Source organism: Lepidochelys olivacea, assembly GCF_965140295.1.
Source record: "Lepidochelys olivacea isolate rLepOli2 genome assembly, chromosome: 16".
NCBI lineage: Eukaryota > Metazoa > Chordata > Testudines > Cheloniidae > Lepidochelys > Lepidochelys olivacea.
In genome coordinates, this window is record NC_140426.1 from 16,770,813 (window position 1) to 16,784,630 (window position 13,818).

Here is a 13,818-nt window from a genome sequence, read left to right on the forward strand (position 1 = left end):
ATAATATTATCAGGGTGAAAAGTTCTGTGTAAGCTTTAGGCATTGTTACTGCAATGGCCACCCCAGCAACTAGTGGCAGGGGGTTTAAATGATGGGGTGAACAACAAGGAGACAAAGTCATCTGCTTTCCCTGGACTGTGTGAACGAAGCTTTCAAACAGTCAAGTTCCTCCGGGGAGTTGGGTCACCTGCCTGGCTGCGTGTGCACTTGTCATCCCTGTAAACTCACATTTGGATTGGCAGCTACATTCACAGTGAGCTGCTCTGTGGCACAGATCTGGGTCCTGAAGGCACCATGGAGGCAGGCTTATTTTTTGGGCATACCTCCTTGTGCCCCTGTTTTGAACGTGGGTCCGTAGTTTGAAGGCAGGGATAAGCTGGATTTCCTAGGGCCCCCATTTGCTTATTTTCTTGCTTCCATGGAGACTGCTTTGTAAATGAAAGACGATCCCTTTGTCTCTCTAGTTCCCCCTGAGCTTGTTAGGGGAGCAGGGTCAGTCACCAATGTCACTGTCTCTTTGCATGGCGCCCTAACTCTGATCTGCGAGGCCTCAGGCGTCCCGCCCCCATCGGTCAGCTGGTCCTGGGAGAACTCTCCCATCATCCCTGGCGAGCACACACGCCTGTTGTCAGGTGAGGCATTCATGAGTAATCATTGCTGGGAGGTTTATTCTGGCTGGCTAGCAACCTTGGAACTCAGGGTTTCGCTATGGGGAAATTGACCAGAATTGCTATGGGGCAATGGTTGCTCCGGGATAGCTCATGGAATAACACAGGGAGCTACCCTGGAATAGCTATTGCTGAATAGCTTATTCCTCCATAGTGATTTTGGTCAATTTCCCTACATAGACAAGCCCTTAGACAATCACACTCCAGAGCTGGGAGCCTGTAGGTCACTGCTAGGCTGGGGGTTTTTGGCTCACGCAGCCAGTGTCTCTTGGAGTCACTAGGGGTTGGGCAGGATCCCACTGAAAATGTCTTTAATAAACAAAAGCAAATATGTGGTTTGTGAATGGAAGTGACAGGGGCCTCTGTGGATGCTCTTAATGCTTCCAAGGATCCTCTGACATCTCTGCCAGCGTGTTAGCAACTTTTCCCTGGAAAGCACCAGAGATACCAGGGGTGGAGGGAGGGGGGGGAAGGGGGGAGGGAAGCAGGTCTAATTACCACTCAGCGTTCAAACTGGTGCACAGGGTTTTAGCTGCCTGACTCATTCAGCAATGACAGGATTTTCTGCTAATTTAACCCGCGGGAGCGAGATTGTCTGACTTGTCCAATGAAAAGTTGTCCTCATGAAGGCTATGTCCCCACGAGGAGTGAAGGGTGCGTTCTTTATGAGAAGACAGCTACCCTAGTGGAGACCTAGCAAGTGCTAGCTGTGTCTCAGTGTGGCCGGTTGGAATAAACCCTAGCCGCCCCCACACACACTCAGGGTTACCTCAGCCAGCTCCACTAAGGCTTCCTGCTGCGATTGCGCTCTCGTTGTAAATGCTGCTTGTTCCCCAGTGAAGACAAACCCTAAGGAGCAGCGTGTCGGCATGCTGCCCTGGGAGTAGCTTGAGGAGGGAATTGTGACTTGGAGAGAGACGATCTCGTCCCTACTCCCTTCTTGCTCCCAGAGGGTGGTAATCTGTTACTGGCCTTCACTCCGCCTGCCCTGCCCTGCCATCCCAGCCCAGTATTCAGTGCCTAGTTGCTATGGAGACTGAAGCTATACGGAGAGAGACCCTGGGTTGTATTTGTAGGGTAGACCCACCCTCTGTGTGGTCTGAGGAGCTACTTGTGAGGAAAGAGCACTCGAGAGGATGCCATGTTTGGTTGGACTCCCTGCTGGGGTTAGTGGATACTCCTAGTTGGCTCTACTCTGATAGAGGGGCAGGAGAGAGCACTGTGTAGACCCCTCACGTGTCCTTGTAGACCTGAGGAGGGTGCTCTGATGCTGTGGTGATGAGTGAATGAGAGAGCTGTGACAGGCCAGCTCAGGCGATGTTGGAGACTTGCTAGGACAGGGCAGAAGCCCTGGACCAGGATGTAGTCACTGGTAATGCAATTTCTTTGTTCTTTGCCACCGTGACTTTTTCCCTTTATTTCCAGGTGGATGGATTCTGAGGCTAACACGCATGCGAGCCCAAGACGGAGGCCTCTATTCCTGCATAGCTAGCAATGCGGCTGGGGAAGCTAGGAAGGATTTCAGTGTGGAGGTCCTAGGTAAGGATGAAGCACTGGGTCAGAAACGCTGTAGATACCTGAGTTATTGCTCTGGGACCTGTCACCATTTCCTCTGTCCGCTTGGTTTTTAATGCTCTGCCTGCTACAAGGTTTCCAGTGGGGATTCTCTGACGTAGACGAGAAGCTAAGTGCTATGCTCACACAAGCCCTTGGGATATGCCCTTCATGTACAACAATCCCCAAATCCTTTGCTCTAAGTGGCTAGAAAGTGGTTTCTTGTCTCTCTTGGTGCGGTTGGACTCCTGGCGAAAGAGTCATCCTGTCTTCCCCTCTCTTTCTCTTTGGCCTTCTAGTTCCTCCCAGCATCGAGAACGCGGGCGAGGAAGACAGAGGTCAAGTGCCTGAGGGTCAGTCGGTCAGCTGGTCCTGCATAGCCACAGGTGAGTGTCCCAAATCCCGGCTGGGAAAAAGCAAGAGGTGGTTTTAACTCTAGGGCTCTGAGTGGGTAATTATCATTTTGCTGCCCAGCATCTAAGCAAGGAGTAGGCTCTTTTTAAGCGACTTAGCCATCCATGTGCATTTGAGTCCTTTTTCCCGTTAGGGAAAATAACTTGCCTATATCCTGGGCTCCCATGTACTGCAGAGCTGGCTGCATTGGAAATGCCTGGATAGAACCACCATCCTGCTGCCACACTTTTTTCTTCTTTCCTCTGGTAACAAACACGGGAAGATGCATGTTCCGTAACTCTTCAGGGAGCTGATCCCTCCATTCCGGGGAAAGAGACGGAATATGGCACGTGGGTACCATTTATCAGGGTGAAACTTTGATACCAGAGTAAGGTAGAGATGGGAAGTCCTGCCTCATCACAGTGAAACCTTTTGGCCATATGTAGGCCTGGAAGAGGCCTCCTGGATCATTGAGTCCAATATCAGCTATCTGCGTCATACAAACCCATTCGTACACTTATCAAGCTCCATCTTAAACTATCTCAGCTGTTTGTTCCCACTGCTCCTATTGGGAGGCTGTCCCAGAATTTCACTGCTCCAATGGTTGGAAACCTCCCACCCTGAATTTACACAGGGCCAGTTTATCCCCGTTGCTCTTGTGGCTCATCCAGCACCCTCTGCCAGCTACTGAGGCTCTCTTCTTAAATCCTAGCGTGGATGGAGTGAAAACTTTCCAGAACTGGGCTCCGGGTTCCAGAGCACTGGTCTGGCTCACTCCAGCACAGCTGAGCATATGTGAGACAAACGCCAGCAAGGGCTAAGTCGTGCTTTTTTTTTTTTTTTACCTCTTTTACCTTTCACCATACAGGCAATCCCAAGCCGGAGATCACTTGGTTAAAAGATGGCAGCCCTTTGCTTAGCAGAGACGCCTATCACATATCCCCAGACGGATTTGTCTTGCAGATAAACCAAACCACCCTTTCCAGCGCTGGCCGCTACTCCTGCGTGGCCTCCAATGCCGTGGCTGATAAAACCAAACACTATCTGCTAAGTGTTCTAGGTAAGTACAGAGTCGTGGGCGTTCTCAGATTTGACCGGGGGAATGGAATTCAAAACCACTAAGATGTTCCTTCATATGACTTCAGGGTCTGATCCAGGGCAGTGCTGAGCGCTCTCAGCTCCTACTGAGTTCAGTGTGCAGTGAGGGCACCTGCCTTTTAGCAGGAAGGGCCCAGCACCCTGCAGGGTCCATGCCTTTGAGCAATTTGTTGAGCTAGGGGAATAGCTATATCTATGTTTCCAATGAAGCCATGTTAGCAATGAGTGCATTTAACCGTGGCCATTGGTATGGTTTCCTTGGCCATTGTGGTCTAGGCATTATTTCACTTCCACTGGTGTTGGGTGGAGTTGAACTGGCCTCAGAGTTTCTTTAGACATCAGCACTTGAGGTTCTGTTTGCACCAGATATTTTAGTCCCCACTCAGCCAGCTGTCAGCCGGAGGAGCTGAGTGCTACACACTCTGTGGTGGGCGGAGTAAAGTGGTGGAAAGTCTCAGCTGTGACAGAAAGTCTCAGAAATTAGATACATTATCTCTCTCCATTCAAAACCGATCTCTGTTTCCCAATAGTTAGTCCCACGTTTCCTGGGGCGAGCCACGAGGGTGCCACGGACGATGTTACTGTAGTGATCAATAACCCAGTATCCCTGTCCTGTGAGGCCCTGGCCTACCCTTTCCCCACCATCACCTGGCTGAAGGACGAGGTTCCTTTCCAAGCATCCACAAACGTTCGGTTGCTCCCTGGTAATGTATCAATTTCAGTGAATGTGGTTGCTCAGAATCATCCTTGACTTCATGTAACTGCTTCCTGATTGGTCTCACAGACTAGGGACTGGATCTGGAGCCTTTCACATCTGTGTTCAGTCCAGGGCGATCGTGTGACCAGGGTTCTCTGGCCTGGGGGCAGGATGAGGTCTTGGACCGTGGTCTTACTGGATAGGTGCTGGCATTCCCAAACCCATCATTTCAGCTGATGCCTGCTGGAGCTGTGCCCGCGGGACACCAGTGATCTTATAGGCCTGGAGGCTGTGCTGCAGATGTGACCTTTGCAGCTCAGACTTGAGGCATGTCAGCAGGGGGCCCTTTGAGGAAGGTGCTTTGCTGTGTGTGGACAGGCAGCCACAATTTCTGGGGAATATCTGCTTTTTCATACCCTGCACTGTGTTGTGTTATAACCAGGAATTGTTAGTTGGGATGATTCACCTGCTTATTTCTTAACTAAGTGACTAAGGGCTGCCATAGGCTCCATCATGGAGAGTCCTTTTCCCTGACCAGGTGGCCGGGGGCTTCAGATTCTGAATGCCCAGGAAGAGGATGCTGGCAGGTACACCTGCATCGTCACCAATGAGCTCGGGGAGGCTGTGAAGAGCTATGAAGTGAGGGTCCTTGGTATGTACGAAGCCCCTCTCTAAGGCGCTTTGCCAAGGCCCCATGTTTCCGTTATTACAGCCGACTTCTGCTCAGACCTGTCTCATGGCTGCTTCTTTTCCTTCTGTGCCTGACGGAGCCGTGGTTTTTATGATATGAACATTTTGGCCCAAGAAGAGATCCTGCCCTAGAGGCCCTTTGCCCAAGCTCTCTGTGTGTCCTTCTCCTGCCGCTCTTGGGGGTATGTCCTACCTGAGCTGAATCAGCTGAGAGAGGGCTGTTTATGTCCAGGAGCAACACCCACCCTTCCCTCCTAGTCACTCCCTTTGTCTCCTGCTCCCACTCAAGGTATCGGCCACCCGGTGTGCTGCAGCAGGCCCTATCTCAGCTCATGTTAAAAATCTGCCTTCCAATCCCTTCTGAAGAGCCTTCCCTCCTGGCAGCGGAGCTGTGGATTTGTTTTGCGCTGACTTGTATGTACTTTGCCTTGTGCTCCTTGAGTCACAGTTCTCCCTGGCACTCTTCACTGGCTGGCTGTTGCTGTGCACACCTACAGCACAGGAATGTGCCTGTCAAGCTGTCGAGAGTAGCTCATAAACATGAGTACCAACTCAGGGCAGACTGTTGCAAGACAGCGCACAAACCACAGACCGGTTGTGTGTTCTATAATTAATTTTCACCAACCAAGCATCAAATGTAAATTCCTCAAGCACTAAAACAGCCTAACCATGGAGTCACAGACAGTCTCCTTGGGTACTTTGATTTATCTTGTCACCTAGGCAAGCTTCCCTTTGTGATAGACTAAAAATCACAACAATTCCCAGTCCCAAGGACCCGTTGCTTACCCCAGGTTGAGTGCACCCTAGATCTCCTGCCAAAGACAATGCTTGTAGTCAATCCTATAATAAACTAACTAAAGGTTTATTAACTAGGAAAAAGAAATGAGCTATTTACAAGGTTAAAGCAGGTAAATATACACCCACAAATCAGTTAGTCTTAGAAGCTGCTGTAATGTGCAAGCTCTATATGTCCTTTAGGGCTAACCCAAGCAAGGTTTCAGAGTAACAGCCATGTTAGTCTGTCTTTGCAAAAAGAAAAGGAGTACTTGTGGCACCTTAGAGACTAACCAATTATTTGAGCATGAGCTTTCGTGAGCTACAGCTCACTTCATCGGATGCATACCGTGCATCCGATGAAGTGAGCTGTAGCTCACGAAAGCTCATGCTCAAATAATTGGTTAGTCTCTAAGGTGCCACAAGTCCTCCTTTTCTTTTAACCCAAGCAAGAGATCCCCGGCTGTTTAGCTTATGCTTAGAAGTCTTGCCCTCTCCCTGAAGTCCAAGCAGCATAGGGATAACAATTTCTTCTTGACAGGGATTTGTATTCCCTTCCCCCCAGAGCTCAAGCGGATGGGATGAGTGTTTTGTCTCCTCTTCATGGGTGTGGGGGGAACAATCAACAAAGTCTTTTATCCCCTGATGTTTCACAATGGCTTGTCTGGTGTCTATGGACCTTCTTTTGTTGGAGAGGAGATGACAGCTCTTCTGGTAACTAGTGTTTCACACTGGGTGATGTTTCTCTTCTGACTGGGGGTGGGGGGAGAAACGGGGGTTACCGTTTTAGAGCAAACACTTCTATAGTCACAGAGTAAACATGTACTTAGAACAAGGGGTACAGATGTTCTAAGTCAGATTAATACACGCAGCATCCTACAAGCATTTCATGAAATCTGAACGGACATTCTCATAACGCTCATATCTATTTAAACAATACTAGCATCCATTTGTCAGTGCTCAGTGAAGCCTAGGGGCCTCGGTGTTAGCTGTCAGCTGATGTCCCAGCATCGCATTGCCCATGTGGCTAGACCAAAGGGCAGGTGTGGTGGGAGATGGTTCTCTGGTCCTGATTGTATTCATGTGTCGTGGCTCCTAGTTCCTCCTTGGATTGCCAAAGATCATGCTTCGGGGGAATTTGCCATGAAGGAGGTGAAAACCAAGGTCAACAGCACCCTGACGCTGGAGTGCGAGTCCTGGGCTGTGCCCAAGCCGACCATACAGTGGTACAAGGATGGGCAGGTGAGGTTGCTAAAGAAAAGGCAGGAGGCCACCAATGTCGCTAGTGAAAACTAATAACCATTTCTAATGGGCCTGGAGCCTTCCAAAGGCAGAGCCAAGGGGAGGGGACCAATGGGCTTCAGTGGGCCAGGATCAATGGGTCTGCAGTGGGGAAGGCTGGAGAGTTCCCCTGTAGTCTGTCATGACGGGCCGTTTTCATCCTGGGCAGCTATTCTCATTTGTTCAGGCTTCTGGAGTCCAAAGGAGACGGCAGACGTGTGACAACCTGGCCAGCCCCTGTTCGAGCAGGGAGCTGCACAGCAGTTGGGCACGGTCAGTTGCCTAATGATGCCTAGAAATACAACCGAAAAAGCCCCCTTATTGGTCCCGGAGGGGGTGTGCTCTCCAGGTCTGCCTCCCAGTGATTTCTGCCATGAGGGCAGGCAGGGAAGGGTAATTCTTTACTCTGTGTTCTGTTTTCATTTAGATTCATGATCTTTACACTGATTCTCATGAAATAATGTGCTTGTTTAAGGCAATGAAACCCTCTGATGATTAATAGCCAGGTATCTATTGGTGAATGAAGAGCAGTTTCCAACTGACTGGACAGGGAAGGCACCGTTTGTAAGGCTTGGGGTCTGGATTCTGTATTTTCCTGTGGCTGTTTTCAAGGCTTTGATCCTGGCATTTAATCGCCATGAAAAAGGTTTAACTCTGCCTTCTCCTCCCCCACATCCTTGTTCTGGGTATCTCCTCGCCAGCTCTTGGGGAGTGACGGTCATCTCCAGGTTCTCAGCGAGGGGCAACTTCTTCAGATCAGACCCGCCCGTGTCTCGGATTCGGGGCACTACACCTGCATTGCCACCAACCCAGTGGGCGAAGACGATAAGGACTTCAGCGTGCATATTCAAGGCGAGTCTCTCTCACGGGGTCTCGGGTCGCAAAGCTGCAAATGAGAGTCTGGGAACCGAAGGCATAAGGGGGCTAAGCCCCTAGAATGCAGGAAGTGGAGCGCTAGAAGAGGGGGACGGGGAATGGTCACTGTGGAAGGGTTGTATTTCACCCACAATGCAGTGAGATTCCATGTTCAAGTGGAGCCCAAAGGGCCCAAGTAGCCAGGTTCATTTGGGGCCAGATTCTGACTTCTGTTGGGAGAGGCACAAAGGGAGCGGAAATGGGTTGAGAATCCCAGGCAACAAGCAGCTCCTACCTCTTCCCCATGTGCAGCCACCCACACAGCAGCGTGGCAGGAGGGGACGTGTCCAGAGAGTGCTTTTCAGGGAACTGGGCGAGGAATCCTTCCCACGGCTAAGCTGTCAGTTTGGCTAATCCCTCCTCCTTGGAGCCGCTTGCCCCTGCTGGCTGCCCACACACTCTGTTGGGTCTTGTCCCCAGCGTGGGTTGATTGCTGATGCTTGCTTTCTTTCAGTGCCCCCGCTGTTCCAGAGACAGGGAAATCCCAGCACAGCCTTCCAGCTCCACTACCAAGAGGAAGACCAGGACGGAAAGGTGACAGAGCACCTGGCGGTGACAGTCAACAGCCCAGCTTCCCTGTACTGTGACACGAATGCCATCCCGCCCCCGAAGCTCACCTGGTACAAGGATGGAGAGCCCCTCCCCACTGCGGAGGGGGTTTTAGTATTGCTAGGTAACAAGCTTATCGATGCAAACTGCAGTGTGGTCAGATAACTCCAAAAGCTTCATTTAGCTATTCGACAACTGCTGCGCATTCCAGGTGGAGAGCACCTGCCAGGCTCCCGGGCAGGCCAGGCCTGGCCAGCTAGAATATGTCAGATGTGCCCAGGTGATACACATCTGCTGTGCTAACGGACATTCCAGGTATGGGAGCGCACCGCCCTGGCTGCCAGATGTTTCAGGTGTGCTCAGCTAAAATACTCCAATGTCAGTGTTGCCAGATCTTCCCGCGTGCCCAGGTGATGTACGTCTGCTGTACTATGGGACGTGCCAGGTGCACTGGGGGGATGCCCCTGCTGTGCTGCTGGATGTGCTGAACGGCGCACACCTGCTGTGGTGCCAGATGTTCAGGAAGCCTCCTACGGCTCTGTTAATGTCCCGGAAATGTACGGTGCAGGGACAAGCAATGGAAATGTGACTGTCTCCCCAGTGGGGATCTCTCTGGCCATCTGCCTGCCCTGCTTCCTATCTCGCTGTGTTGCCCTTTTTAAGTGGCTGCCTCCTCCTCCCTCGTTACGGCACCCTTCTGAGTGCTCCAAAGGGGACGGATACATGAGGGTGCCCCTAGCAGGTTCTAATGCCCTTGGGCCCAGACCCGTTAGCTTTGTCAGAGAGGATGTTGGGGGAGGGCACGGCACATTCCACTGCCAGAATGAGTTGTGGCGTAGGCAGCCTTGAGAGCATGTCTATCGCTGACCCCACCCCGCACGCAAAGCAGCTCCCAGCTCTAGTTCTCTCGCTAGTAGGACAGTGGTTTCCTAGGAGCCATTCCTGTCCCGCTCTCTAACTCTCTGTTGCCTGGCAGGGGGAGGAATCCTGCAGATCCCTGTGGTCAGAGCTAACGATGCGGGGAGGTACACGTGCCAGGCAGCCAATGAGGCAGGAGAGGACTGGCTGCACTACGAGCTACTGGTGCTGTGTGAGTATCCAGGGGAAGACGCCATGGGGCCAAGGGGACGTAAAAGTGACAGGTCGTCGCTTCTGGGTCCTGGCAGAAAACCGGAGCCATCTTGAGGAGCTGCCTTCCTCCCCCCGGTCTTCATGGTCCTCCCTGCAGCTGGGCTGAGCTGAGCTGTCAAGGCAACTCCCTTCAGGAGCTGGCAAGCCCTTGTGGGTGGCATCCGTGATGTTGTATTCTTTGGTGTGTGGACGGCGAAATCTGGCCCCGTCCCCAAGCTCTTGATACTCGGGTTCTCTCTGAAGAGCATCAGTCTGGGTCATCGGCTCAGTTGTCCGCAGAAGGGAGGTGACCTGATGTGAGTGCCATTGGCTGGCTCAGAGATCGCTCCCTGGGACTCCTCCCAAGGGAGGGGAGAGGCCGGTGGGGAGCACATAATAAATAATCATTTGTATTGCTAGGGTCTGGACAGACCTAAAACAGAGACGTTCCCTGCATGCGAGAGTAGCCTTCAGCTCTTGTCACACTTGCATATCTGAGACAGTGGTGCCTACTAGCTAGAGCAGGGTATTGGGAGCCAGGACTCCTGGGTTCATTTCCCAGCTCTGAAGCTAACTCACAGTGGCACCGTGTTGTCCCTGACAACAGAGAGGGGAGGAGACTGAACTGCAGAAGCTTAGGATAACAGCAAGGAGCAAAGTGAGATAAGATCATGGGAAGTGAGGGGGAGAGTAGGGGAACAAAGGGGCACTGAAGGATGAAGGCTATTGAGACCCTGCCCTGGTGCTCCATCCCCTTGAGAGGAAGGCCTGGGTCAGACTTCTCCTCCCTATCTAGGAGGGCTGAGAGATGAGCAGCCCATAACTGACCGGTTCTCTCCTGTCCCCAGCTGCCCCCGTTATCCAGGGGAACATGGAGGAGTTGGTAGAAGAGGTGACAGTGATTGCAAACAGCACAGCCCACATGAAGTGTGATGTCACTGGGCACCCAGCGCCTGCAATTACCTGGCTCTACAATGACTTGCCCTTCGCCACCAGCCCCCGGCACCAGGTCCTGGAGGACAGCAGGCTCCTGCAGGTCGGTGTCGTACCCAGCAGGCTTTGCAGTGGGTGGAAAGTGGCAGAAAACACGCACCATTGGAGGTGTTAATGCAGCTTCTCTGGCTGCTGCTCTGAATCCGCCGGCCAGTGCCTGTGATGACTCCTAGCCATCTCAGCAGGGATCTGCTTTCCCTTTGCAGGTGGCTTCGGTCCAGGTGACAGACACTGGCAGCTATGTGTGTGTGGCAGAGAATCAGGAGGGCTCTACAGAGAAGCGCTTTGCTCTCATAGTTCTGGGTGAGTAATTCAAGTAGACCCTTCTCTAGATTGGTCCCTTATCCAATTCCTTCTTGGTCAGTCCCTTGGGTCCTCTAATAGTTTATCTACCCAGGCACCAGTCACTCATCGCTCTCTTGATGAGTTTATCCCAAACTTTTTCTTTCTTCATCCATCCCATTTTTCTCCCTTATCTCCGTAGCAAGTGCTTAAAGCACCACACAGGGAGGCAGACTGAAGGATCCTGGAGAATGCCACATGTCAGGCACACGCAGTAGTACGGGGTTTGAAAGGACTGAGCCTCGATCCTATAGCCTAGGAAAACCTAAGCTAGGAGGACAGCGGTAGCTATGACCAGCAGATATATTTATCGAGATACATTGCAGCACATTTTCACAAATGGAGGCTCAAAGTCCGTTTGCAAAAAATGTGGGTGCCAAATCGCCCACTTACAGTTGCACACACAAACCGGGTGAAGGCGTGTGCAAATGTCTGGGCAGGTCCCCGGGGAGCCCGTTGAACGTGTGCTGCTGCACCTGCGGGTTTGCTGGTGTGGTTTTTGCAGGCAGGCTTGGACCCCTCTGCTTTTCGAACCCTTGTTCCCTATAGTTCCGGATGGTCTGCGAGCCTTGGGGGCCAGGGCTTGTTTCTTTTCATAAGGTATGTCGACACGGGGCGTGACTGTGGCTTGTGTAGACATGCATGAGTTGCCTTTGGTCTAGCTAGCTCAGGTACCAGAGCAGTGAAGCCGAAGCAGGGCATTCTTCAGCACAGACTCGCCTGCAAGTCCTTACCTAGGATTCCAGGTGGGTTTGTACAACCTGTGCTGAAGTGAACACGGCCACAGCCCCAGTGCTAAAAGTAGCCCAGGTGTATCTACGCGAGCTGCAATCCCACCCCGCGCCTGCAGTGGAGACCTACCCTTAGACTGTGTGTCCGCCGCACCTAACATGCCGAGGCCTGACCCGGTTGGAACCTCTAGGCGCTAGGGTAATTGTAACGACTTCCCATCCATTCAGAATGCAGTTCTGTGCTTGCTTTTCTCTCCGGGCCATGCATCTTCCAAGTCGTGCCACTTTCCAAGCAGTTCCGGTAGCCAGTGTCTTAGACTGAGGATAACGTCCGCACGTAGCGTTGGTATTTCACACTGGCTCCTCCTTGGGCAGCTTTTTACTCCTATGTTCGTGGTTCGGTAGCCTGCTGTTTACACTGAGTGCAATGTCCAGACAGGGCTCCTGTCTCTCTGGCCTTCCACACTCTGCTACCTCCAGGGCTGCTGCTTAATATGTCCAAGCTCCAGTCCTTTCTCCTCCCTTGCTCTTTTTGCTGCTTGTTGCTGTATCTGTGGGGTTGGTTCGCACTCGGCGTCTACAGCACCTGGATAAATGGGGGGAGATTTCTAATCAACACATTTTAATTTTGGGAGGAGCAGTTCCACCAAGGATAGTGGGAGCAAACCCCGAAAGCATCACTGCTGTCGTCGATAGCAGCCTCTCCCTGACATGTCATGTCCAATCACATCCCACTGCCGAGATCACATGGTACAAGGATGGCCAAACCCCGCCGCTCAGCGAGGAGCTTATCCTCATCCCAGGTGTGTATGGCTGTGCAGGTGAAAACCCAGACTGGTTAATAAGCCAGTGACTTTCCTACCAGAGCTGGCTGGCTGCTTCCTGATGTGAGGTTACATTTCTTATCGGGCCAGTAACACACTTAATAAACTGATACCTAATACAGAAAGTGTAAGGTTAGAATTTTCAAAGGAGTCTAAGGGGTGTAGACACGCAACTCCTACTGAGATGAATCCCATAGGTTATTTTAAGAATCCCAGCCTGGAGTTGCCAGAGTGGATGATCCCCTCCGTGACACTCTCTGATGGATGAATCCCATAGGTTATGGGAAGGTTATGGGAAGAACATAGGAAAACTCTCATCACTCCCTGTAATCAACATGGAAAAATAACCCTGACCTGGCAGCTGAACTGCTGTTATGATGGTTTAGAGGCTGTATCCTGCAACCTCTCTGTGTCTGGGTCTCCCACTGAGCTCAACAGGGCCATGAGAGAGATTTGCATGACTATCCAGATGCAGTGTAGGGAGCAAGCTGGTGGGTGGATGTGGCCAGGTGCTAACTTGGAGCCATGTGGACAGAGCCGGGCAATGAGCCCCAGCCTTTCCTGGCCTTTCCTTGTTCCAGGTTCTCAGATCCTACAGATCCCGCGAGTGCGGATTTCCACTGGGGGGAAGTACACATGTGTGGCGCTGAATGCAGCCGGCAGAGATGAGAAGCTGTTTCTTCTCCGTGTTTATGGTGAGCAAAGGCTTCCGAGCCTAGTCTGCCTCATGCACTGTGGGCCAACATCTTCCCCCTCAGCCTTTCTGGTTCCATCAGATCAATGGTACCGAAGCTGCAATTTAGCAGCAGAGCACGTGATGCCACACATGGGCCTTCAGCTCCGGCCCAGGCTCCTGTGGAGACCCATCTGTCTGTGCTTGATGCAGGCCAGCTCTGTTCTAGAAGTAGCCTCTGTTCTGCTGCGGCTCCTGGACAGCACTTCCCCTGGCCAGGCATTCACAAAGTTCTATGATTGCACACACACAGCTACAGCTAGTACCTAGTTCGGAAACTTGGTGCTTTGGCAGCTGCCCGCAATGCTAGGATCTCTAAAAGCAAGTGTGCTTTGGGAGTTATACCTATGCTTGAAAGGAGGCTATATCCCTATGGGCCAGATTTTCACAGGGCTTGCTTAGTTGCCCTGACAACATTTGTGCATGCAACAGCCTGCAAGGGGTTAAGTGCACAATTTGCACTTGC

General features: G+C 51.8%; 1 protein-coding gene across 1 annotated transcript in view; it reads left to right on the forward strand.

Moving 5' to 3' along the window:
* HMCN2 (hemicentin 2) overlaps positions 1–13,818 on the forward strand; it is a 112,036-nt gene that overhangs the window by 66,078 nt on the left and 32,140 nt on the right. The window contains exons 45-58 of the mRNA XM_084649981.1: positions 465–632; positions 2,094–2,207; positions 2,522–2,608; positions 3,484–3,675; positions 4,244–4,417; positions 4,949–5,062; positions 6,974–7,116; positions 7,857–8,007; positions 8,525–8,743; positions 9,596–9,709; positions 10,578–10,765; positions 10,929–11,025; positions 12,437–12,598; positions 13,201–13,314. Of these exons, the coding sequence (XP_084506107.1) occupies positions 465–632; positions 2,094–2,207; positions 2,522–2,608; positions 3,484–3,675; positions 4,244–4,417; positions 4,949–5,062; positions 6,974–7,116; positions 7,857–8,007; positions 8,525–8,743; positions 9,596–9,709; positions 10,578–10,765; positions 10,929–11,025; positions 12,437–12,598; positions 13,201–13,314 (2,037 nt within the window). The remainder of the gene's footprint in view (positions 1–464; positions 633–2,093; positions 2,208–2,521; positions 2,609–3,483; positions 3,676–4,243; positions 4,418–4,948; positions 5,063–6,973; positions 7,117–7,856; positions 8,008–8,524; positions 8,744–9,595; positions 9,710–10,577; positions 10,766–10,928; positions 11,026–12,436; positions 12,599–13,200; positions 13,315–13,818) is intronic.